At 39.2% G+C, this 26,959-nt stretch overlaps 2 protein-coding genes across 2 annotated transcripts in view; both read left to right on the top strand.

Annotated features, from left to right (window-relative positions):
• The window catches only part of LOC308303169 (receptor-type tyrosine-protein phosphatase H-like), a gene marked incomplete at both ends in the record, with an annotated part of 29,595 nt that extends 23,829 nt beyond the window's left edge, over positions 1–5,766 (top strand). The window contains 3 exons of the mRNA XM_080747493.1: positions 355–490; positions 4,698–4,723; positions 5,589–5,766. Of these exons, the coding sequence (XP_080603619.1) occupies positions 355–490; positions 4,698–4,723; positions 5,589–5,766 (340 nt within the window). The remainder of the gene's footprint in view (positions 1–354; positions 491–4,697; positions 4,724–5,588) is intronic.
• Positions 5,767–15,494: 9,728 nt separating this feature from the next.
• LOC308303168 (receptor-type tyrosine-protein phosphatase H-like) lies at positions 15,495–26,862 on the top strand (the record flags this gene model as incomplete). The annotated part of the gene is made up of 17 exons (XM_080747492.1): positions 15,495–15,648; positions 15,790–16,053; positions 16,384–16,629; positions 16,935–17,207; positions 17,747–17,887; positions 18,349–18,600; positions 19,240–19,524; positions 19,656–19,749; positions 19,863–19,910; positions 20,037–20,118; positions 20,447–20,537; positions 20,774–20,838; positions 21,370–21,504; positions 22,248–22,370; positions 23,887–24,047; positions 25,900–26,035; positions 26,707–26,862. 17 exons carry the CDS (start codon positions 15,495–15,497, stop codon positions 26,860–26,862), a joined length of 2,706 nt encoding a protein of 901 aa, XP_080603618.1.
• Positions 26,863–26,959: the final 97 nt, after the last annotated feature.

Raw genomic sequence — 26,959 nt, 5'->3', positions numbered from 1 at the left:
TATCTCCCGATAAGGGAGTCTTACTGGTTTTGTCATTTTCCCAGAACACCAGCAACTCAGAACAAGGAATATACTGTAATAACATTGCAATGCAATGTTTAAAGAGTTTAAAGACAGGACAAGAGATCATTTTAAATGCTGTAAATGCAAACATGAAAAACAGTACCAATGTGTCATTTTGCGTTTTCATAAGCTAAATATGTTATTCATTTTAGAAATCAGTCCGGCCTACCCCAACATGTAGTAAATAATCTTTTGTCATGATCTCGAGTGGAAGAAGTCCACCCTGGTAAACTGAGCCAAGCTCTGGATAAACAAATAATACAAATCTTTCTCTCTCTCTCTCTCTGTCAGTGCTGGGGTGGGGAGGACGGGTACCGTTATTGCCTTGGATGTGCTACTCCAGCAGCTAGAGCAGGAGGGGAAAGTGGGAGTAGCTGCCTTTGTTTACGAGATGAGACTGAGTCGGCCACTCATGGTTCAGACAGAGGTAAGACTTTAACCTCTAAGACCTTTAGTTAAACAACCTTTTTGCCAAATATTCTCCCCCAGAATTGTCTTGATAGTTATAATAATTTTAAGAGAATTTGCTTACTCTGTGAAAACTCAAATGTGGATTTAAGTGCATAGTGCATTGTCCCTGAACAAATTAAATACAAAAAGCAACAACATAGGGAAGCTGGGGTTCACATAGGGCTGTGCGATACGACTTAATATCAGAATCAATATTATTTAAAACCCTTCCCTCGATAACAATTTACGCGAGCTTGTAGATCAGCTAGTTTAACTTTTTTGTATGCAACCATTGTGGTTAATCAGAATAATCGATTTAGTCGAAAATGGGTTGCAATTTATTTGTGTCAATTCAATCAATTCATTGATAAGATGTAAATCATCAATTAATCTACAAGCAAGATTAGGTTCTGAATCAGTTTTTGATATTTCTTCGGTTAGTTGCCCAGCCCTAGGTTAACATGAATGTCCCGGTTCCAAAAGGCGATGTGTGCTTCAGGCAAAGCCACTTCAGCCCAGCTGCAGCTGTTATCTAGTTTATGTGTTGATTCATCATCATATACCGTGAGCATATAAATAAACGTGATACCCAGGTGAAGCTTATACAAGGATATTCCAGTAACTCAGGTCTATTCTTACTTTCAGTCTCAGTATACATTCCTGCACCAATGCATCTTGAATTTCCTGGAGTCCAACTCAAGACCTGATGAAGACAACCTATATGAGAACACATGTGATCTGATATACGAAAATGCAACAGTGTTGAAAGAGTTTCGTCAATCGACCAACAGCAATGCTTGATCGTTAACATCTGTATAAACGATTCTAACTATTTTTATAAGTATCATTCTAATATTATTTGAATTATAAATATATAATATTTTGAGAGAGGGTTTAGCTTTACAGAATATATGTGTATACTCAGGGAAATCACGGCACTTTAGGCTCCCTTTGGACTATTGCCTTTTCCTTTATTTACAATGAAACAAGAATAAATAATTGTATGAAAAAAAGAGAGAAAAAATAATTAAATGCAAAACATGCAAAGTAGAAGAAACATTCCGTCTATTGACACATTTCAGTTTAATATTTCTGTGTCCTCCTGGCAGTGTTTATAGCAAGTTTGGCTCTGATCTGTCCTGCAGTTTGCGAGATTAGCTCTGTACACACCATGGTTCGTTCCCAAGGCTAGTTAGTCTCAAGGCTGCCTTCTGCAGGGCCACACCGTAAAAACCTACAAGGCTGCCCAAGTTCCACGGTCTCTGTATCTCTGATGCATGATCAATGTACTTGAAGACTTCCAAAGCCTCCGTGATGGCCACTTTGAAAAAACCTTTGCGGGTGCAAAGACTGGTTGTGTCTTAAAGTGCTGAGTTTAATAGAAGAACCACCTGAAGAGTCAAATATTCCTAGAATTTCCCAAAAACAAACCAAGGCACTGGAAGTTCAGCTCCCTAGAAATGTCCCATAATGCACGTGAAAAAAACAAAAAAAAAACAACAACACTATCCTCACCGACTGTAAGTAAAGGAATGTGTATTGTATATACATATATTAAAATACTTCATACAGTTTATTCTATATTTTTCAAGACTAACACTAGAACTTAGTGAGCTATTCGGCTGTGTTGCTGATGTTACGTCATCATGTGCAGCCTTTTAATCCTGATAGAACCCATCAAACATATTTTTTAATAATTCACTGAATATTGCAGTTTTATGCAAATTATTCTTTAGCCTCTAAATCATACATGCAAAGTTACACGTTCATGGCATTTGGCAAAGATGTAGAGGGTTAGTCCAAATATCACTAAAACCAATCTTACCCCAATTGGCCAAAGGGGGGCGCTATATCATTTTGAGCAGTTTGTGAAACACTTAAACCCGTTTTTATTCTGGGATTTTTTAGCAATTTGCATGAAACATTCTACACACAATCTAAGGACCTTTATCTAACATGCCTATGAAGTGCGCACAAAAAAATAATAAAATAATAATAATAATAAATATAGTTGCAAGCAGCAAGAAAGTGGCCAAAAACACCTCAAATTATGAACACAGCCTGCGATGTGCGTGAAATCTTGCAAGCAAATTCCCACTATGTCAAGGAACAGATGCCACTCTTCTAACATTGGTCTGTTATAGTGCCACCAGCAGGTCAAATTTCGCATAACACATTTTTGGAACAAAATGCCTCAAATCATGCATGCAGCGTCCGATTGCATCAGTAACGTCAAAGAGAGCACTGCCTGCGAACTTGACATTTTGTACTTTTATAGCCATTGTTTTCTGGCTTGAAGCGAGCCCACAATTGTTTCGAAGGAACAATATGTTCTAGTTCCATCCTTGTCCCTTTTATGCCCATATATGGAGATATATGGAGGTCATCAATATTAACTCACCCAAAGTTAGTGTCAAAGTGAGCAAGACACTGAACCCCTGATAGCTGCAGATGAGCGGGTTGGTGCCTTACATGGTTTCCTCCACCATCAGTGTATGAATGTGTGTGTGTGAATGTAGCCTAATGCACAAATTCACAATTGAAGCGCCTTGGATAAAGGCGCTATATAAATGCAGCATTTACCATTGTAGCGCACTCAAATGCATTGCATGACAAATGAGTCTCACAGAAGAATACACTTCTTTTAGACAAAGAATTGAGAGATCATACCAAAGAAAGGTAGGTGTATAGGTCAGGATGTAGTCAACTTGAGGTTGATGACTTTGTTAATGTCATCACTCAGAGAGTCAGAGTGGAAGTTTTTTCACCATATAGCAAAAGGAGCAAATAACAAACAAAACGGTTCATTCCTGCTGAAACTGAAACAGTCAGGTTATCCTATTTTATTTCTGCTATTCGAAAACAGCAGATCTACACACTCACAGTGGGTGGGCTTGCTAGAAGAATTGAGAAAATGAAAACTTGAACATTTTGCAGTATGGCAGTGATTTCAATTACCAGACCTTGATGTTACATACCTATACAATGTTGTATGGCAGTGACATCACTATCAGTGACCAGACCTTGATAAATACTGTAATACATAGCCCACCTAAAGATAAGCCAGCAGTGATAGGATGATAAAGAGATATCTACCGCCATCTGCAGTATTGAATATGTATAACATCTTTCAGACAATTTATGCTGAGACTCCTGATGGAGATGGTATGCTGGTGGTGAGGGTGCAAGACTGTGAGTAAAAGTCATGTTCATGACATCCCATGCTTATATTAACGCAGAGTCAGTGGTGTAAGAAGTTATTTTACTTAAAGGTGTCGCACCGCGATATTTTACATTATGATACAGTAGGTCACGTGGTCTGTAAACTCTCTGAAACAGTCAGAGAGCAGAGAGAGCGTAAGGCCTCCCAGCTGACTCGGCTCGCACTGACGAGGAAATTGAGGAAGTAGCCTCAACTTAAAATGTATTTTAATTGTAATTCTGCGCATAGAAAATATATGTACCTAATCGAATATCTTTACATCGATATCGTTCACTTTAACTAGTTTGTTTATGCTTATGCATTATAATGATGAAAATTACTCTGACAGCACTGCACCGTGCAGCAGTCAGGCAAACCCCGCCCACGGAAGCTTTTGATTGGCTGGACCTGAGCTAGGGAGCGCTTCTTTTGCACCGTGCGGAGGTGCCCGGGTGGGAGGACCACCTAAAACCAAAGAAGGTCTCAGCAAGAACAGTCACCAACGTCATTTTTGGCTCCATGGCCATCCGCCATGACACTTTGGGTGGCGGAAGTGCCACCCAAAATAACATTAGCGTCTATGAGCACTTCGTCACTTCCGCCACCCAAAAGTGTCATGGCGGCGTCCCATGGTGTGCCAACTTCCGGGTGTTGTCTGTTCCTGCCTAACCTTCCTTGCCTAAAACTAACCTTAACCCTAACCCTAACCTCAGTAAAACTATGCCTAAACCTAACCCTAACCTCAGTAAAACTATGCCTAAACCTAACCCTAATCCTAACCCTAACCTCAGTAAAACTATGCCTAAACCTAACCCTAACCTTAACCTCAGTAAAACTATGCCTAAACCTAACCCTACCTGCCGACGCTGGTGAAACGAAACGAGCGGCTCCGCCTCGAGCTGAGATGTGAATCCAAATCAGGCGTCGGAGCACCACCACTATATGTGTCCGTCTTTATAGCTCCCTCCATCCTGGATTCCAGCCTTCAAGCGCCCAGCAGCAAGGGTGGTAATCCATCGACCACCATCATTTCAACAAATAAGCCAAACAAACTACTTGACATGAGCAATGTTGCTAAAACTAAGATATCTAAGAGGTTATAATCTGAGAGGTTTTCAATGGGAGACGGACCAGCCGACAGACAGACAGTACAGTAGGCTACAGTGAAGTATTAGAGGCGCAGCATGACGTCATCAACAATATTAGCCAAACATATAGCCTGATTTAGCTTCTTTTTTTTTTATGTCATAACAGTTTTAAGTAAAAGTAGCAATAGCTTCGCTACAAATAAAAAGTACTGTATTCCAAATTATACTTGACTTGAAGTAAAGGTGCGAAAATATACTTACGTTGCCAAAGTAAAAGTACTATTTTTCCCCCAAAATGTTTCCCCCCAAATCTTAAAAAAATAGCAGATTTACATGCTTGCTCACAATGCATTGCATCGCGATGCTGTCAAATAATTAGTAGTATTCAATAACTGAGAACTCCCTTTGAGAGCATTAAAGTATATAAAAAATCGCACCCGTGCGAAGTGAGCGGTGCAAACTAATTCCTGCGCGAATCAGTGTTGATAGGCATGCATGGCAATATTATTTTTGTTGTGTATGATGTCAGTCTAGAGGTCTGCTCAGACTATATAAGTCTTCATCGTCATTTCTCATCAGTTAGTCGACCAAGCTACAAATTGTAACTTGTAAGAATGTCATAATGATAAGTGACCTTATTTACCTCCAGAGTAGTTTTCGCCCCCTAGTGGCGTAAAAAATTACCTCTGGGAACTCAGATTGCCTCCAGAGAGGCCTCCAGAGAGGCGAGAAGATGAATGTTTTAGTTTTTCAGAGTCTGTTCATTTGTATTTGCCTGTGCAAAGGGTGGAGACCAAGTCTGGTGAGGAGGATGAGGAGATCCTCTTCAAAGATCGGACCAAGCTGTATCGCTGGAACCGGGACATTAATCAGTGGAAGGAGCGTGGAGTGGGCAAAATCAAAATTCTCTTTCACCCTGTCAAACACTTCTACCACATTTTCTGCGGCCTAAACGCGTTCTAAATCAGGGTGAACCAATCAGGTGCCTCTGTGCCTATGAAATCATGGACAAATGAACAGAATCGAAGTGTTTCATTGGTCTAGTTAACTCATGTTATTATCATTAGTGACATCATCATTTTTTTTTCAAAAGCTGTTTATTTGTATTTTAAACTTGTATTAGTTGCCTATCATTTATAATCTGTAAGATTTTCCACAGTCTGTCTAAAAGTGTGGTTATTTTATGGCTTATAAGTGATATTCATCTAATACAATTTTGAAATTCAAATTCAATGGCCTAAAGGGTGAACCAATCGGGTGCCTCCGTGCCTATGACATATTTTTTTGCACCGCTCAATAATTTTTTATGACGTATTTTATGCGGCCTAAACGCGTTCTAAATCAGGGTGAACCAATCGGGTGCCTCTGTGCCTATGACATCATGGACAGATCAACAGAATCGAAGTGTTTCATTGGTCTAGCTAACTCATGTCATCATCATTTGTGACATCATAATTTTGGTAAAAAAGCGGTCTATAGGAGCGGTTTGCACCGCTCAAAAAAGGATATACTCAAGTAAAGTATTTTGTAGCCTACGTACCAATACAAGTTTACTCTTCTGTATTTTATTTTATATTCTATTTTGTATATATTGAGGTGTAATACTGGTTAAAGTTTTTTTTATATGTGTATTAACTATACTGACAGTGATGACAAGATCACATTAGCTTAATGATTACCACCTGTCGTGTGGCTCATCCCTATCAGCGATTGGGTGTGGTAGATTTCTGTATGTATATAGCTGTGCTGCTACTACCTGTCAGCAGATGCCTGAAGAAGGCATCATGGCAAGTTGAAGATGGTGTGCGGGTCCTATGTACATTTTGTGCATGTTTGAAACTACGTTGATCCCTGCCTACGCACCCATCGCTAAGCTCTAATCAGGTGTGCATAAGACTCTGTAGCCTACGTACCTCAAAATTGTACTTGTACACAGTAGTGTTGTAGTACTCGAGTCATTGACTCTGTCTCGTCCATGATTTTACTCGGTCTTGACTCGGACTCTGACTATAAGGGGCTTCTTCGTCCACTTGAGTCAAGAGTCACTACAATGCAATTAAATAATTGTATTATGACGTTATACATAGATCTATCATCTTCATTTTGCGTAAGTATTACATTCAACTTACAAATGCAAAGAAAAAGGGACCTTGTGGTCACCCACTGACCACAAGGTCTGACCACCCCCCACCAACCCCAACACAAGGCCAGATTAGATTAGATTCCTGGCCAGCCTGACCATTTGCTACATGCCATTTCCTTACTCTCTCTCCATGTTTCATGTCTGTCTCCACACCTGGCTCCACCAGATGGTGGCGTATTGAGACAGGAGAGTATTTTTTGCAGGTCTTTAAAGGAGTTGTTCCCCCCAAAATGAAAAATGTTCTATTGATTACTCATGCCATGGAGACTTGAGTTCAATAATATTTTTTTGTTTTAGTCGCATTCCCAAGACCCCCATTGATTCCGGAAGGGACCCAAATGCATTTGGGTTGCCATCCGGAATCAATGGGGGTACATTTAGAAATTAGGAATGTCAAAAATACAAAAAGATATGATTGAACTCGAGTATCCAAGGCATGCATAATCAATAGAAAACATTTTTGGGTGTGAACTACTTCTTTAAGTCCGAGTGTATCAAAAAAGCAACTGGGTTAAGCACCGTTGGTCCGACCTGTTTAACATTCACCAGATTAGCATTCACCAGGTTAGCATTTCACCAGCGTCGACTCTCGACGAAAACACTAGTACACATTACTTGATTAAATGTATTCAGTTACTTTCCACCACTGCCCAGGGTACTAAACTATGGCCTGATATGTTTGTTGCAAGTATTAAGACATACAATGCTGTGGTTTGTAAGTCAGCAATTTTTTGGTATGACTCCTATAGTCTGCCACTGGAAAACCCTACCAACGAATAGCTGTGAACATGTCCTGAAAATCTGCTTGCTCTTTGTGGATACCTATAACAGTGCACTTTGATGACAGCAGGGAAGACTGTTGTTTAACCCCAAACAACAGTTACTCCGGCCTGTAACCGGAGGCTATTTCTTCTATTTCCTTTTATCAGCTTTATTTATCCTGTAGTGAAGCACTTGGCTTAGCACAAATACATCTTTACTTTCTTATTTACGTACTGACTTAAGTATATTTTTTTGTATTACTATTCCGTTGTTCCATCTATATTAACTTTACTTTGCTGTGTACAGGAGCACTGTTCAGTGAGTGGTTAGGAGAAACAACATAGCCTCCTGCAGTCGAATGGTTTGAGAAACCAACATAGAAATAACACTATTTTAAAATGTTCTTCCCAGACCAGTCACTCGATCATCTATGTGGGCTGTGGGGTAAGTGAATGAGATATTCCTCATCTCCCAATAACTGTTGTTGAAGTACCCAGTCTTTATTTAGCACAGAATTGGGAACCTCCCCCTATCTTGAGGTGAAGAAGGTTTGCCTTCCTCATAGCCCGTCATAACTACAGTGGGATGTTCCCAATCAGGGCTAGTCTTGATTCTATATTTATCCATGAAGTAGCCTATATGTGTTCTAAGACAACTGGCTTAAACGTTCTCTCTACAGGATGTAATGGCATGATTTTTTCTTCTTTTTTTCATTATTACTTAGTTTCAGGCATTTTATAATCATATGAACTGAATGAGATGACAGAAGGCGTGCTTATGGAATAAAATCGAAAGAAATTAATCTTAAAAACTGTGAGGTAGATACAAATACATTTGAGTATCATATTTTGGACTTCAATTCCAGTATTTCAGTTTGGTCCAAGTTTATTTAGCTTTACTTCCTTCTTTTATTTCCTCATTGGACAACATTACCTTTGAAACATGTTATTGCCTTCCCTGACATCATATACTGTAAGATAGTGTGTGTAATAAATGAGCTAAATTATATTACACTCTGCTGAAATGTGTTGATAGCACAACGTACTTCCTTGTAGAGTCAGCACTGTAAACAAAAACTCTAGGCTGAATAGTGCTCAGAGACCAATCTGAAACGATAAGCTAATATTTGTATAAACTGTTAACAATAAACTTTTTTTTTTATAAAATTATTTTATAAAAGCTTACATGAATACAAGTAATATTAAATCCTGTCCAGGACCCCACTGAGGTGTTAGATACGCTTATCTTTCTTTTGTCACAAAGCTAATTACAAGGTTGCACTTTGACAGCGCAATACAATAGTTGACACAACTGTTATGATAATTGTGCTGGGCTGAGATACATTTCACAAGTGGCAGGCCATGAAAGTTAGTAAGGAAGTACCAGGCGGGGCAAAGGTCTCTGTGGTTTGCACTGGGCTGAAAAAGAGAAGTAACAATAAATTAGGTCTCTGACAGCACATGAATGAGAATCAAAGGTGACAACGGGGACAAGTGGAGGATCAAAAAATCAACACAGGTGGAATTAAGTAAATAGTGGACTTATACCAGTTGGTTGTTTTCATCATAACACTGTTAATAGTCCGTAGAAACCTGGAATTGTTTCTTGTTGAAGTGAATTACGGGAAGTCAGCAAGCTTGTACTGTAGTATATAGCTTAATAACTACAGTATGTAAGATGACTACGTCTGTATCTTACACAATGAAATTGGCTACCTTGCTGCTGGGCCTCTGTCTAACTCCTGTTTTGGTAAGTTGACTTTCTCTTACATTGATTGTCGTTGGATTGCATAGTTTAAGTTTTGCTTTCAGTTATCAGTTGAAAAACAATAGCTGTCAAATGACAATGAAGATCATGTGTGTACACATAATTTGAAAATTGCAAACAGTAGAATATAATTGTCTGATTGTTACAACCAGGTTGTAATTGTAAGGCTTTATAGGTGAGGGACATGCTAAGACGTTGAAACATAAAAATGCCTTTTTTTAACGTGGTCTCCACTAGTAATGTGCTGTCACTAACTTCCTCATGGAAACTACAGTGTTAACATAGGAAACAACCCACTCTTAAGATAAAGGAAAATGTGTCTCAAATAATGCATTCTGTGCATAGCCTCACAAAGATAGTGCGTAATTGTGTTGCTGTCTATACTGTTCCATGACTTTAACTGTTACCAGTATAGGTTTAGTGTAGGATAATGTAATGCAATAATAGCAGATGTTATATGGTCCATACAAGTTATTTTAACTTAAAATATGTTGGGGACAAGGAGCCCTTGTTGTGTAGATGAGTTTAATGTTATCAATATATTGTATTTTCTCACTCTACAGTGTGACAGTACAAAATACCATTAGGCTCTGACACAAAACCTGGACTGCACTATCCTTTACATCAGTGTTTCTCAACCTTTTTTCTGCATGGGCACACTTTTCATGTCCCAAGAATCCATGGGCACGCCGACATAATGCGGGGGTGTAAATATCGTCACTGTTGTACGTTTCTCAGCAAAGTAAAGCCCTGCTTCATCATACAAGGCTGTCGCACAACAGTAGTGAAAACAGCAGATCTACAAGCACACAACGCCTCGCACCGCAAGGCGTTGTGTGCTTGTAGATCGTCTGTTTTCACTACTGTTGTGCGACAGCCTTGTATGATGAAGCTAGTTTAAATCATTTTTAAAATGATAAATACAATACTGGCTTTCAAGCAGTTTCAAGGGGCACACTTGACCCTTCTCAGGGGCACACTTGACCCTTCTCAGGGGCACACCAAAGGTCCCCAGGCACAGTGGTTGAGAAACAGTGCTTTACATCATAATATTATAATAATATGATGTTTCCTGGCATCCTCAATGTAAATACATGTCTATTTGTTTTATTACCAGGCCTGTTAATAATGTTATTATTAATGATAAGGCATGGTTGGTACAGTGTCATTTAGGGTAAGTCACGTGGCATGGTGGTTTACTATAGCTATTATTATCTGACAAAAGAAAAAAAGGAGAAATGACACTGCAGTATCTGTAAGAAAAGACTGCCTGTGTGAGTGTGAAAACCACTAGGCCATTTTCTTATCAGACCACATTTTCACATCAATATCATCAGTTTTCATTTAACTTTGAGTATAAAAATGTAATGTATCAGAACATTTAAAGCTAAATATCTATGTAGCCTTTACGTCACCGAGAGCTTATATTTTTCCTTGTGTCCTAACAAGCTGTATGATATGATCTTTAGTGTGAAGCTGATGCCAGTGGAAGTGTTGTAATGACGACAGCACAAGTATCACCCACAACATCTGTGCCGGCGACAACCGCAATAGCAGAACCTGGTGAGCAACCATGATGTGTCTTTGTGTCAGTGTGGGGAGTGAGTGATATATTGTCTGTTTTCTTTTTTTGTTTAGTTTTTTGTAAATTGCAATACAGACTTGACCATTAAATCATTAGCAAGGATACATTTTATGTTAAATGTTATCAACTGACACTTATCCCCAATCAGTGGTGACAGTTCAGCAAAAGCTAGGGTATGGCAAAGATGGGAGTCCTCATGGAAAAGAGGCATTACATTTTGTATAACACGGTTCTATTGTGAAAATAGCAGATCTACATGCTCACAATTTGTCAGTTTTTGTCCGTTTTTTACACAGGTTTCTACGGTTTCTTGGGCTGGAAATGGCAGCCTGGAACGGTTGTTCAAGTGCAGCTAAACTTGGCATGTTAGTAAACGTGCCACAATTAACAATAATGCACTGCACCTGTGCAGCTGACCTGCGGAACCTGGGAATATACCATTTTGTCAAAATGGGGAGAATAAAAGTGTGGAGAATATAATTATAATACCTTGTTAAAGTTGCATTTTGTTACATTTTGCATTTGTTGTTATTTTACTGTAATTTAACAACATAATAACCAGCATAAAGAGACATTCATGGTTATATTATATTATATTTAAAAGTAACTTTTATTTCCCCCCCTGGACCCATAGGGTATGGCAGCTGCATACCCCTGCCATACCCAATTGATGCCCCTGCCCCAATTACATGTTTGATTTCAGTTTAGAAATGGCGAGGCTACTCCGATCAATCAGAATTCTTTCTTATTTCAAATATTGCCACCACTTCTTTTTTGACCATTAATGATAATTGCCAGTTTCTTTCTGAGATCCTGAAAATGTGCACAATGTGATGGTGCTATCTCTTTTGTTACAGATAGGGGCCAATACGAATGAGATACATACATTTATTTATTTAACTGCTTTTTATTAATTCCCATCTTAATATGAGAATTTCAGATTCTGAGACTAACACGTTTATCATTTCACTAGTAAAGACCACACCATCAAACAATATCAGTTGGGTTGTATTTATTGAATAGAAACAGTGTGTATGAATGAAGACTGATTGAGGGATGGAGTAATGTGGATGAGAGGTTAAAGGTGTGAAGTATGTGGGTTGAGTGGGGAGCGATGGAGGGGCGAACGGTTGTTGGCTTAGGGCAGAAGGAGTAGGGGGGATGAAGGGAAAGATGAGATAGTCTACGGTATTAGGGACGGGATGCAAAGTCGGAGGGTTGTCTGGTTAGGGTTAGGGATGAGGGGATGAAGTGATGTGCGATGTTAATGAGAGGATCGAATGATCTGTGATGTTAACAAAGGGATGAATGGTGTGCAATGTTAGCTAGGGGACGCAGAGTTTAGGGAAATGACTGCATGGATGAGGGTGAATGGAAGGATGGAGTGGTGTACTGTATTGACAAGAGAAGTACGGTCAGAGGGATGGCGGGCGTGTGGGATCGCTGGTCGATCTGATGTGAGTGAGGCGATGAAGACGGGGTGGAGAGGAACAAGGGGATCGAGAGTTATGTGGTGAGGACGGGCTAACGGTAACTAGGAGGGAGGGTTACGTGAAAGGTAACGATTACGTGGTGAAGATGAGGTGGAGGGGCGAGAGGATGGAGCTGGGGTGGAGGAGCAGTTGGCCATGCTTGATGTGATGGAGACCAGGTGAATGGCCAGGGAGACAAGGATGGTGTGGTGTAGATGAGTTGCGTGGTGGAGATGAGCTGATTAGGTATGGGTGCTTGTGGATCTGGGAGCAGGTGGCAGTTGGTGGTTCCAGGGGGTGATGAACCCTGGGTGTTTGGCTTTGGGGTCCATAGATCTGGAGTGGCGCCGATTTACGCCTTAAGACCCCATCTGGAACCTGAAGGAAAGGATAAGGAAAGGTTAGCGGAGCGCATGAGAAAGTGTGGAGATTGGGGTGGTGGAGGGATGCGAGAAACAGATCAGAGGATGGCAGGTGAAGGTGGTCATGTATAAATACAACCCTTGATTGGTTTCAGGGAGGAGATAAGGGAGGAGTTGTTATCAATGGGATCACGAGCAGGTGAGCTTGGGAGGAGTAGAAGTCAGCCAGATTGGAGGCAATTACATAGTGGGGGAGATAGTTCTCCGGTGTGGTCTATCCTCCTGAACTTATGTTGTACCAACAGCATTCATGACACAAAGTAAAATGTTTAAAGCATCGCAGTGAATTCTGCAAAAACAAAAACACAGGATTGAAGAAATTCACATAAACACACACAGTCATTTCAGACAGATATTTCTAATTCCTGCCTGTAATTACAACTGCATGTCTTTATTTTTTTGTTTTGTGTTTTGCTTCAACAGCTCGAGTAGATGATGTGACGACAGCACAAGTATCACCCACATCATCTGTGCCAGAGACAACCGCAATAGCAGTACCTGGTGAGCATCCATGATGTGTCAGTGTGGGGATATTGTCTGTATTGTCTGTTTCTTCGATTTGTAAATTGCAATACAGACTTGACCATTAAATCAATGTCAAGGAACATGTTCAATTTTATCAACTGGCACTTATCCCCAATTACATTTTTTATTTCAGTTTAAAAATGGCGACTCCGATCAATCAGAATTCTTTCTTATTTCAAATATTGTCGCCACTTCTTTTTTGTCCATTAATGATGGTTGCCAGTTTTTTTTCCCGAGATCCTGAAAATGTGCACGATGTGCAGGTGTTATGTCTTTTGTTACAGATAGGGGCCAATACCGTATTGGCAATACGAATGAGATACATTTATTTATTTAACTGCTTTTTATTCATTCCCATCTTAATATGAGAATTTCAGATTCTGAGACTAACACATTTATCATTCATGACACAAAGTAAAATGTTTAAAAGCATTGCAATGAATTCTGCAAAAACAAAAACACAGGATTGAAGAAATTCACATAATCATTTCAGACAGATATTTCTAATTCCTGCCTGTAATTACAACTGCATGTCTTTATTTTTGAGCGGTGGTCACAACGCTCCTATACGTGGCCGTGTGTGTGGGTCTGTCTGTCTGTTTGTCTGTTTGTCTGTCTGTCTCCGGGTATGTAGCCTGCAGTAACCTTTTCTGACCACACATGTTAAGGGAGGGGCGCTGTTGTTCAGGATAGGCCAGGCATAGGCCAGGCACACTCACACACAGGGGGCACACACACACACACACACACACACACACACACACACACACACACACACACACACACAGGGGGCACACACACACACACACACACACACACACACACACACACACACACACACACACACACACACACACACACACACACACACACACCACCGCTCAGTTCACACAAGTGTGATTTTTTTGTTTTGTGTTTTGCTTTATCAACTCCTGTAGAAAATGTGAGGACAGCACAAGTATCACCCACATCATCTGTGCCAGAGACAACCGCAATAGCAGAACCTGGTGAGCAACCATGATGTGTCTGTGTGTCAGTGTGGGGAGTGAGTGATAATGTATTGTCTGTTTCTGATAAGGGCCTTTACGAATGAGATACATTTATTTATTTATTTAACTGCTTTTTATTAATTTGCATCAACTCTTTCTGTGCCAAATGCCAAAATGGCTCCAAGGTAGATGTGCCACGATTTTTAGATTTTTTTTTTGAATTTTTTTGAAAAGAAAAAAAAAAAAGTATTTTTTTTTCTATACAAAAAACACAAAAACCGTCAAAACCGTCATTGGCACCCAGGCCTAAAAAAAAAAAACAAAACCGTCATTGGCACAGAATGAGTTAATATAATACTAGTCCTGTGCCCGGGGGTGTGCACAGTAGCCTATATGAGGGATTGAATGTAGGAGTCTCAGAAGTAATGTTGGAGAACCCAGACCGGTGCCCGTTGGGCAGAATGGTCACCATTGATGTCCAGTTGTGCAATACCCGTTGTATCCGTCTGTCTGTCTGTCTGGCTCTCTTTTATGCCCATATATGGTGTTCCGTGTCCAGGCCAGTCTGTGATGTCATCTCCAAATTTGGGCACTGTAGTGATGTCAGTCAGTGATGTCAGTTGGGCAATGTTTTAGCATGCGGCTGTTACCATGGTGACGACACTTTTAAGGATCAGTGATGTCAGCATGCAGATAGAGGGCGGTTACCGGACGGACAGACATTCACTAAATGCGTGGTTAGATAAGAATTTCTGATTCTGAGACTAACACAATTATCATTAATGACACAGAGTACAATGTTACAACATTGAAGACATTCACACAAACACAGTCATTTCAGACAGATATTTCTAATTCCTGCCCGTAATTACAACTGCATGTCTTTCTTTTTTTGTTTTGCTTTGAACTTTATCAGCTCCTGTAGGTAATGTGACGGTGTCAGGGCAAACTGAGAGCAGCATATCTCTGGAATGGAGTATGGTGGATAACATTACAACATACCAGATACAATACGATGACGGCGGTATGAATAAGACGCAGGACATCACTGGCATAGAGGGACAAACATCAGTCGAGTACGTGGTCACAAATCTCACTAGTGGGACTGCATACCGCTTCACCCTCTTCACTGTGTTTGGAGGTGTCAACAGCACTGGATATACCTTTCAAGCTGCTACAGGTAAGTGAACATGGGACAGATTCTGAGTACCTTTTCCACCACTGAGTACATGTATTATGCTTTGTATTATGCTGCTTATAATAGAAATAAGATAATCTTGTCTGATCTTATTAGACTGACTAACATCTCTTTCCATCCCAGCTCCTAAAAATGCAGAAGATTTCAAGGCAGTTGATCAAAACGACACCAGCATAACACTGCAGTGGAGCAAAGTGAACAACATCAGTAAATATCTACTTAAGTTCAATGAAATTGAGACACCCGTAACCGTACCAGACGGAAGAGAAAGTGTGAATCACACTGTCTCACCACTCATGAGTGGGACTCAGTATAACTTCTCTCTCTTGACTGTGTTTGAAACATGGAACGTCACTAGCAACGGAGCAAACATCACTGAAGCCACTGGTAAGACATCTTATTCTTTTATTTCTAGTAACAAAGCGAATATTAGGAAGACTTATTGTTTTTGCTTTAAAGGTGCTATAACCCTTCTGACAGTAGATCAATATATACATAGACATTTTATTTAATGAATCTTTCATTTAGTGTGAGCCTCTGACTGACTTACGAACAGATTTTCATGTGTTGAAATACTGTACACCACTTCCAATTTCACACAAAGTATGCTGAACATGTCCATCCATGAATTTGTTAATACAAACATCAGACTAATGGACATGCGCAACAATATAATACATATTCTACCTTTTTCCTATTTTCCCTTTTTACCTCTAGCTCCACGCATGGTAGAGGGTTTCAACGCAGTTGACCAAAATGAGACCAGTATCACTCTACAGTGGAGCAAAGTGGACAACATCAGCCACTATGTACTTGTCTTCAATGGAAGTGAGACAAACATCACTGCAGAAGTAGTTAAATACGATGTACCGTCTCTAGATGCTGCGAATCAATATAAATTCACTCTCTACACTGTGGCGAACAATGTCAGAAGCAGTGGGAACACCATCTCAGCAGTCACAGGTAAGATGTTTGGCATGTTTTCATATAACTTTTGTCAGCAGTTCTCAAACATTTTCTTGTCAAGGAACCCAAAGCAATATCCAGTGGTTGGTTTTCTGGTAAATGTTTCCATACTTTCTTAGATTTTAGTGTACGTACTTATGGGTGATCTAATCCTTGACAGCAGACTTTTTATGAATTGTGACATGACTTATGACGAACCTAATGGTTTCATCATGCTGTATTTGTATTATGCTGCTTATTATGTCAAATAAGTATTTGTAGGCTATTATACTATTGACTAACTAACATCTCTTTCCATCCAGCTCCTAAAAATGCAGAGGATTTCAAAGCAGTTGATCAAAACGAGACCAGCATAACACTGCAGTGGAGCAAAGTGAACAACATCAGTAAATATCTACTTAAGTTCAATGGAAATGAGACACCTGTAACAGTACCAGACGGAAAAGAAAGTGTGAATCACATTGTCTCACCACTCACCATGAGTGGGACTCAGTATAACTTCACTCTCTTGACTGTGTTTGAAACATGGATTAAAAACGTCACCAGCAGTGGAGCAATCATCACTGCAGCTACTGGTAAGACATCTTATTTTGTGATTTCTAGTATCACAGTCAATATTAGGAAGACTTACCTTTTTGCTTTAAAGGTGCTGTAAGTGATATTGTATGGTTAAAACTGATGAAAGTAGAAGTTAAAGCTCTATATTCTGACAGTAATTAGATCAATATATACATAAACACTTTATTATTTTATTGTATGAATTGGCTTTGTAATGAAACATTTAGTGTCTGCCTCATGACTCACTTTAATGAACAGACTTTCATGTGATGAAATACTGTACAGTACACCATTTCAAAATTCACTTAAAGTATGCTGAACCTGTCCATTCATCAAGTATTACTTGCTTTATTAGGTCATTACTTAGACGTGATGTGAAATGTAGGCTACTTCAGAGATGTGAGCAATAATGAGTATGTTTATTATGGTAGGAATATTATATCACATTAACTTTAAAATAAAACATAATGAATGTGTTAATACAAACATCAGACTAATGGTCAGGCACAACAATAATGCATTCTACCGTTTTCCTATTTTCCCTTTTTACCTCTAGCTCCACGTATGGTAGATGATTTCGAAGCAGCTGGGCAAAATGAGACCAGTATCACTCTACAGTGGAGCAAAGTGGACAACATCAGCGACTATGTACTTGTCTTCAATGGAAATGAGACAAACATCACTGCAGAAGATGAAAGTAAACTAGTTACATACAATGTGACATCTCTAGATGCTGCGAATCAATATGAATTCACTCTCTACACTGAAGTTTACAATGTCAGAAGCACTGGGAAAAACATCTCAGCAGTCACAGGTAAGATGCTTGGAATGTTTTCACATTGTATCTTATGTCAGTGGTTCTCAAACGTTTTATTGTCAAGGAACCCAAAGTGATATGTTTTTGGCCTTGCACCCCTATTTGAAGACATTTTGTGGCAGGGATATCCATAAGATCTTTCAATATCTTTAAACAAATAAAGGGGGTTGTTCCAGGGGCTTGTAGATCTGCTATTTTAAAACAATGTTGACATAGCTTCTCTTCTGGGGGTCCCCTTTCAAACTGGGTTCCGCGGGAATATACATTATGGAATTTAATTGCAAGCTTGTGATTAGTTGTGTTCAAGTAATGAGTGCAGACTTTCCTTCTTCTCCTACCAGCTCCCTCAAATGTGCTTCGTGTTGTCTCCACAAGACGCTTTTTGACCAGTGTGACCCTGCAGTGGAGTGAAGTCCATGAAAATACCACTTACATACTAGAGATTGACGGGCGCAGAATAAACATAACTGATCAATCCTCAAATGTGACGTACACAGTCATGCCTCTTGAGCCTGGAACAGAATATCCTTACACTCTCTACACAGTGTTCCACAAGGTCTATAGCAGTGGCTTTAGAGATGCCTCAGTCACAGGTACAGTGCCATTCATTCTTTTCATGTAATATATGATATTGATGTTTTGTTTAAGCGTGAAAGGATTACTCTGAATGTCTCATGTTCACAGATGGTCATTAGTTTCAAGTCTTATTACATGTACAAATGTTTTCATTGTCATAGTCATAGACTGTTCCGGATGGGGTTGGAGTTATGACAACTCGTCAATCCGAGCGAGGATCGATGGTGTATTCTCATATGGAAACGCCACTAATGGATCAAGAATGCATCACAGTCCAGAAGCTGGGTCTTTACTGACCTTTACTGACCTGTACTCTGGCTCTACCTATGAGGTGTCTGTCTGGTACACAAAGGAGGGGCTTTCAGAACCTCTTCTACAGTGTGAACGCAACATAACCCTAGGTGAGTCTGATTGATTGATTGATTGATTGATTGATAAGCACAAGACAGTACAATTCAGATACAAGGATTTAAACCCAAGAAAGCACTATGGCTTGTTTACATCGGGGTCCTTTTGTACTCAATTTATAGATGACAGACAAATATACACAGCACTATGCAAAACATTGTATTCGATTATATAATTCATAGAGAATATATAGAGAATCACTGTTTTAGAAGTTACTACTTAAGGACAGTCGTCTTGTTTTTTTTCAGTTCCCCCAGACATACAAGTACACTGTGTCCAAGGGGCTGCTGCTTACGCTATTCATCTGAGCTGGGATGTGCCGGACGGGGTGTTTACCCAAGTGGAGGTGAATATGACACAATTGGAAAACAGTGTCACTGTGGGACAGAACGGCGAGTTGACAGCAACAATTCCTGGGCTACAACCTGCCAAGACCTACAAAGTGTCTGCAGTGTTCGCAGTGAAGTCCTTCACAGAGCAAGGGCTCTATAGGGGTAAACCCGCTGAGACTACTTGCTCCACTTATCAAGGAGGTGCGTGACGGACTTATTACATTACATATACTTTCTGTTTAGACCAAAATCACACCCTCAATTTCAGTGTTCAACTTAGTGTTTTATGTCACTCTCAACACCTCTCTTAAACCAAGTTTCATTTCTTGTAGGGGTCATAGCAGGAGCTGTGAGTGCCGTTCTGCTCTTCTGTCTCCTGGTTTGTTTAGCTGTCTTCATTTGGTACCGGAAACCAGTCCTTTTCAGGTTAATAGCAGTTCTTCATCGATAATAATTTTTAAAAGCATCTCAAATATACCCTGAGAGAATAGGTGACTCCTAAATACATGTCTCCTTTATTGTTTCCTTCCCCCTGGCAGGAAGGACTCATACGTGGGCAGTTCCAAACTATCTAGTGTCAAATACAAGTATGTATATTATGTATGCTTGAGGAACAACAATTGCAATGTGATGGAAAACACCAAAGCAGAGAAAAGCCTTTGTAAGTCCGGAATACAAATTCACTAAAAGAAATCGGTCAATTGTTTTTCCAGTGATATTCCTGTGGGGAAGTTTCCGGATTACTTCTATGAAATGAGTAGGGATGATGACAGAGCGTTCATCGAGGAGTACGAGGTACTGGACACTGTCATATAATACAGCTGATTTCTTCCATATGTACATTATATACTGTATGTACCTACATATTGCTGTTGGGATATACCGTTTATCTGTCTTTTGCATGTTGATTGTAGAAAGAGATGGGCTAAAATACATTAAAGAAATATTTGAAATACAAATGAAAAATACTATGTGAAATACTTACAGTATTTTACCAGTTACTGACCAAGTATTTTGATTTCTTTCCCCAAAAACGTTTTATGTATTTTTGCCCATCTCTGATTGTAAATTCACCTGCTAAACCATTTGGTTTATTTTCATTCTTATTTTCTTTTTCATGCAGAGCTTCTATCCAGTGGGAACGGAGCAGACACACAAAACAGCAGAGTTCCCAGAGAACAAGCCAAAGAATCGCTTCACCAATGTGCTGCCATGTAAGTCGCTCACAGGATAGCTTGCTGCTTCATTCTACAGTACGAGCAGCTAGTAGGCCTATACGAAGGCTTGTAGTGTTTTTGTATGGTTTTAAAAGTGACTAGCTATGTAACCAAGCAGGTGGAGTATGCTATTTGACTGCACACAGCCTACTTTGATAGCCTGGTTGTGGTTCTTCATTTGTCCCACAATGCAATGCTGTGATTAAACCATGACTATTGGTTTCTCGTTCCAGATGACTGGTCTCGGGTGAAGCTACATGATGAGAACTCTGACTACATCAATGCTTGTTATATGCCAGTAGGTGCAACTTGACATCTGTTAGCTTAACCTTAAGCTCTCTAAAAGTGAAGTTTCCTGGGCAGCTTGGGGCAAAATGCTCACATTATCCTCACTGTCGGGAAGAAACCTTAATTGTATCTCCATATTTGATTGATTAATTGAATATTTTATTAGATAAGAATGTAAAGTCAAAACACTTTAGTCTAAAAAGAACACACCAAAAAAGTAATTGCTGTCTGGGATCCTTAGTCCTTGGTCTTTCATCTTTTTTATGTTTTTTTTTCTTCATAAATGAATTTCTTATTCTACACTTGTCACACAAGACAAGGAAAAATAACCCTACAAGGCACTGCGTTGGGAGCCTATACATATGCAGTTTTCACTGTTTTCGGAACATAAAAGTGGGCTTTATAATAAAAAGCATGTGACTGAATAATAACTATTTCCATTGGAGCCGTTTGTATTCTTTTTTAATTTTCTGAAATGTTCTGGACTTCTGCCCGACTTCAATAACATGTACATAATACTTATGATGTTTTTTGTTCTTAGGGTTATGGCAACATCAGACAGTACATTGCTGCTCAGGGTCCTCTGCCGGCCACAGTCTCTGACTTCTGGAGGATGATCTGGGAGCAGAGGGTAAAGGGAGTGGTCATGGTAACCAACTGCACTGAGGGCGGACGGGTGAGTTTTATTGATGTCACATTTATATCAAGAAATTAGAAGGAGGAGAAAAAGAAGTCTCAAGAATGTTTTATATTTTTCAAATAATCATTGCAACTGATTATTGTTCTTGTTAATGGGTAATACTATACAGGCATCAAATACCTTCATTATCAGAGACTCTGACATTTATTTGATGTTAATGGCTTAACTATTTTTTTTACATGTTTGGAAAGACACATTTTAAAATAGGCCTACATTAAATTCAGTGCTAAGTTAACTTAAAAGCTGCAATCCGGAACTTATTTGAACAAATAAGTTATTTTAGCAAATATAAGGTAGATTCTTTTACATATATAACACATCTGCAGTGGTTGGAGGTCATTTTCCTTCTCTTCCATTGAGAAATGTAGACTCTGGTGCTGTTGGACCCAAGGAGTTATATTATAGTTATATTCTATATATATATAGAATAGTTATATTCCTAATAGCATCAAAAACAACTTACGGAAAGATATTACTTATCATCATTCAAAATACTAAATTCATACTAAACATAACTGGTGACTTGCCTTAAAAGCTGATGAAAACCCCAGTTTTCTGTTTGTTCACACACCAGAAATGAACAGTGCTGAACAACAGTCAGAATTATTATAGTATATTCATATTCAATATTGTGCATTGTGCTTTTTGAATCCTACCACAGTGAAGCCACAGTGGGCAATAAAGGTTCTACTTCTGCTCTCAACATTTCCTCCTCCCAGGTCAAGTGTGACCAGTACTGGCCGCTGGATTCCAAACCTTGCCGATACGGAGACTTCTTGGTCACCAGCAAGTCTGAGCACAGGGAATCCAACTGGACACTCAGAGAATTTGGAGTGAAACATGTAAGAGACAATGTAATGTATCTCAAAAACTATTGAGTAGGGTTGCTCCGATCAAGTATTTTGGGGGGCCGATCCCGATCACAGATTATTTTTTCATGATCTGCCGATACAGATACCGATCTATTTTCAAAGGAAAATATTTTACCTTTGCTACTACAGTATCTGTCTCGTTTGAATGGTCTTACCCATACCATATTTATGACACTAATCTGAAACTTAGTTTGCCCTTTATTAAACAATCATTAACCTTACCTCACTCACCTCTTGAAAAGGAGGGAGCTCCAAATATTATTCAGTACAGTAGTATCAGCTTCATGCTTTCAATATTAGACAAAGTGTTGAATGAAGAGAGGTTTAAATGCTGTAACTAAAGAAAAATACAGTATAAACAAAAAAATCTTAACCTAGACCACCTGAGACAGAATTAGCCTTTTTATAAAAGATCGGTTTTCCATATCTGTGAATTTGGCAATGGTCGGTCAAGTCATTAGGAGCTAAAATCAGACGATTTAAATCGGCCAACGATCGATCGGAGCACCCTTACTATTGAGCAGATTGTGACATAAAGAAAATGATGCTATTATTACACATCTCCATGTTTTCTTTTTTTTTGATAGATTGAAGAATTTATTAGAAGGTTGCATAGGAGAAAATACAGTTTCATGACAGTACAAATCACTGGTGCAAGGTCAACTAAAAGGAGATCCTAGTAAGCTTTTTGGCTTTCACAGGAACCACTTTATGTATCTCATATGAAAGACAGACGGATAGAACACAATGCGCTTTACATAGGATATCATCAATAACAAAAGGGAAAACAGCATTCAAAAAGAAGAAAAAAAAAAGAAAATTAAATAAAAAGAAAGGGAAGATATTTATTCAGAGTAGGGCATTCACGAATAGTGATTTTTAGTATTCGAATTATTTGACTTCAAACTGTCAAATATTAAGTAAGCAAGAGGCGAACATTGTGAAAATAGACGATCTACAGGCTCACAACGGAGCATGTAGATCTGCTATTTTCACAATAGTTATCTGCGGAACCGAGTCACATTAAATGTAATACCTACAATTCCAAGTGCTTGTCAGGGTCCCCAGTTCAAATATGTTTATTTTGGGGGTCACAGCCTAAAAAGATTTGAGAACGCCTGGTATAGAGCATTAACAAATTAATCCACCAGGGGCATTGACAACTCATTCTTATGAATTCCTTTCTAGCCAAGCTTTATAAACTATATAATATATATATATATTTAAAAAAAAAAAAATAATAATAATAATAAAATAAAATAAAGCGAATATTCGATTTTGGTGAACAACGTCGAATAGTGAGTAGTGACTTTTATATTCGAATAGTTGGTGAATGCCCTAATTTAGAGTCAAAAAGTTATGGATTTGTTTGACTTTCGACACTTTACGCCGCCGGTACCTGATACTGCCATTATTGCCGTGGTAGCATTTTGAAAAACAGGAACTTGTGTGAACGTGTATGTGTGTGTGGTATTCTTCCTCACAGATGGAAACCTCAGAGGAACGCACAGTGAAACACTTCCACTTCACAGCCTGGCCGGACCACGGAGTCCCAGAGGGAACAGAGGCTCTGATCCAGTTCAGGGGGCTGGTCAGGCAGCACATAGAGAACGAGGGGACCAGGGCACCAACCGTGGTTCACTGCAGGTAAGACAACATTGATTCCTGTTGAGGGCATAGACATCATTTTAACCTGACTCCGCCAGTTGGGGTGGTATTGAGTTCACACAAAAATGATTTTAGGCCTAGAATTAATTAATGCTTTGACTATTGAAAAATAGCAGATCTACAAGCTCACAGCGTGGCACCGAGTGTCGCGCTGCGAGCTTGTAGATCTTCTATTTTTGAAAAGTCTTGAGAATGTGTGGAAATCTTTGAATATAAGTAATTTTTAAGCGGACATTTCAGACAACTCAAATTTAGCTTCTGGGGGTTCCCTGGAACTCAATATTTTGAGATGGGGGTTGTTGGCCAAATACATAATATCGTTTTGGGGGTCTTTCACATGAAAAAGGTTGAGAACCATTGATATAGAAACATAGGTTTTTCAAAAAAACATAGAAGGATTTAGAAGACATTTAATAGAATCGGGTCCAAATATTCAAAGACTTGTACAAATGTAAAAAAAAAAAAAAATCTTCAAAAATAGCAGATCTACAAGCTTGTATATCTACTATTTTTCAATAGTTAAAGCATAAAATAATGGTTAAAGTGGTTCAAATCTAAAGCGACACAGATTTGCGTTCAGGCCTAAATGGGTTTTAAGGAAGATACATGTTCTCAATTGGAGCCACTATAGAGACGACATGGCACACAAATCCTACAAATGGTCTCCTAAGTAGGGCATTAACGAAAAAGTCGACAAGTCGACTCCATCAACTTCATTACGCAAGTCGACTCCCACCAGAGAAAGTCGAAAGTCGAAGTAAAAAAGAAAAGAAAAAAATAACGTTCTATTGTGAAAATAGCAGATCTACATGCTCACAACGCCTCGCGATGCGCGGCGTTGTGAGCATGTAGATTGGCTATTTTCACAATTTCTGCCTCTGCCTCTATGGGGTGCCGTGAATGGCAGTCCAGGGGTGCCGCGAGATAATTTGATAATATTTGGAATTTATTTGGACACTTCAAATAATATTTAGTATAATTTTAAACTTGACGTATAAAGTTATTTTCATGGCTATTATCTCAATGTTTTCCTCACAACATAATCGCTAAAATATGCTATAAATATAAGGTGCTGGGAGTGAAAATTAGGAATATCGTCGCCGTCAGGCGAAAACCTTCTATCTCCAAGTTTCAAATGTGTATGTTTTTTTGGTAAAATAAAAGCCCTACTTCATCCTACAAAAGTGTCACACAAGTAGTGAAAATAGCCGATCTACAAGTAGATCGGCTATTTTCACTATTTTAAATCGTTTTTAAAATAATAACACAAAAAGAGAAGGTTTTGGACATACAAGGTTTCCACCCGACAACGACGATATAATGTAGGGGTGCTTAGGATGAAAAAATATATATATATTAATGGGGTGCCCTGATACAAAAATGTTTGGGCATCTGCCCACTTCACACAGATAAGGGAAGTAAACCGGAGATAGCGAGTCTTGCTATTTCCGTCTTAGGTTCACATACTGTATTGTGAACAAGTGAATTCAATACCGCCCCAATCTGCCGGAGTCAGGTTATCATTTTCCCAGAAGACCAGCAACCCAGGACAAGGAATATAATAACATTGCAATACAATGTTTAAAGAGTTTAAAGACAGGACAAGAGATCATTATAAATGCTGGAAATGCAAACGTGAAAAACGGTACCAATGTGTCATTTTGCGTTCTCATAAGCTAAATATGTCATTCATTTTGGAAATCAGTCTGGCCTACCCCAACATGTAGTAAATAATCTTTTGTCATGATCTCGAGTGGAAGAAGTCCACCCTGGTAAACTGAGCCAAGCTCTGGATAAACAAATAATACAAATCTTTCTGTCTCTCTGCCAGTGCTGGGGTGGGGAGGACGGGTACCATTATTGCCCTGGATGTGCTCCTCCAGCAGCTAGAGAAGGAGGGGAAAGTGGGAGTAGCTGCCTTTGTTCACAAGATGAGACTGAGTCGGCCACTCATGGTGCAGACAGAGGTAAGACTTTAACCACTAAGACCTTTAGTTAAACAACCTTTTTGCCAAATATTCTCCCCCCAGAATTGGATTGATAGGTCCATTTTGTCTTGATAGTTATAAATCACCAATTTTAAGAGAATTTGCTTACTCTGGCTCATTTACATTGATGTGAAAACTCAAATGTTGATTGAAGTGCATAGTGCATTGTCCCTGGGAAAAAGAAGCAACAACATAGGGACGCTGGGGTTCACATAGGGCTGTGCGACATGACTTAATATCAGAATCATTATTATTTAAAACCTTTCCCTCGATAACAATTTATGCGAGCTTGTAGATCAGCTATTTTAACTTTTTTGTGGTTTATCAGAATAATTGATTTAGTCGAAAATGGGTTGCAATTTATTTTTGTCAATTCATTGATATATAAGTCGTAAACCTGCCTTTTAATTCATCAATCCATCTACGAGCAAGATTTAAGTTATTTAAGTTGGTTCTCAATCAGTTTTTGATATATCTTCGGTTAGTTGCCCAGCCCTAGGTTAACATGAATGTCTCAGTTCCAAAAGGCGATGTGTGCTTCAGGCAAAGCCACTTTAGCCCAGCTGCAGCTGTTATGTAGTGTAAACTTGATGCCCAGGTGAAGCTTATACAAGGATATTCCAGTAACTCAGGTCTATTCTTACTTTCAGTCTCAGTATACATTCCTGCACCAATGCATCTTGAATTTCCTGGAGTCCAACTCAAGACCTGATGAAGACAACCTATATGAGAACACAGGTGATCTGATATACGAAAATGCAACAGCGCTGAAAGAGTTTCGTCAATCGACCAGGAGCAATGTTTGATCGTTAAGTAATATCAGCTCTGCATTCAGAAATGGTACCAATTTAACTATCATGTAATTAACATCTGTATAAACTATTGTAACTATTTTTATAAGTA

This window comes from Nannobrachium achirus (assembly GCF_963921795.1).
Source record: "Nannobrachium achirus genome assembly, chromosome: 18".
Taxonomy (NCBI): Eukaryota; Metazoa; Chordata; class Actinopteri; order Myctophiformes; family Myctophidae; genus Nannobrachium; species Nannobrachium achirus.
Note: the sequence above shows the minus strand (reverse complement) of the source record. Positions and strands in the feature narration are given on the sequence as shown.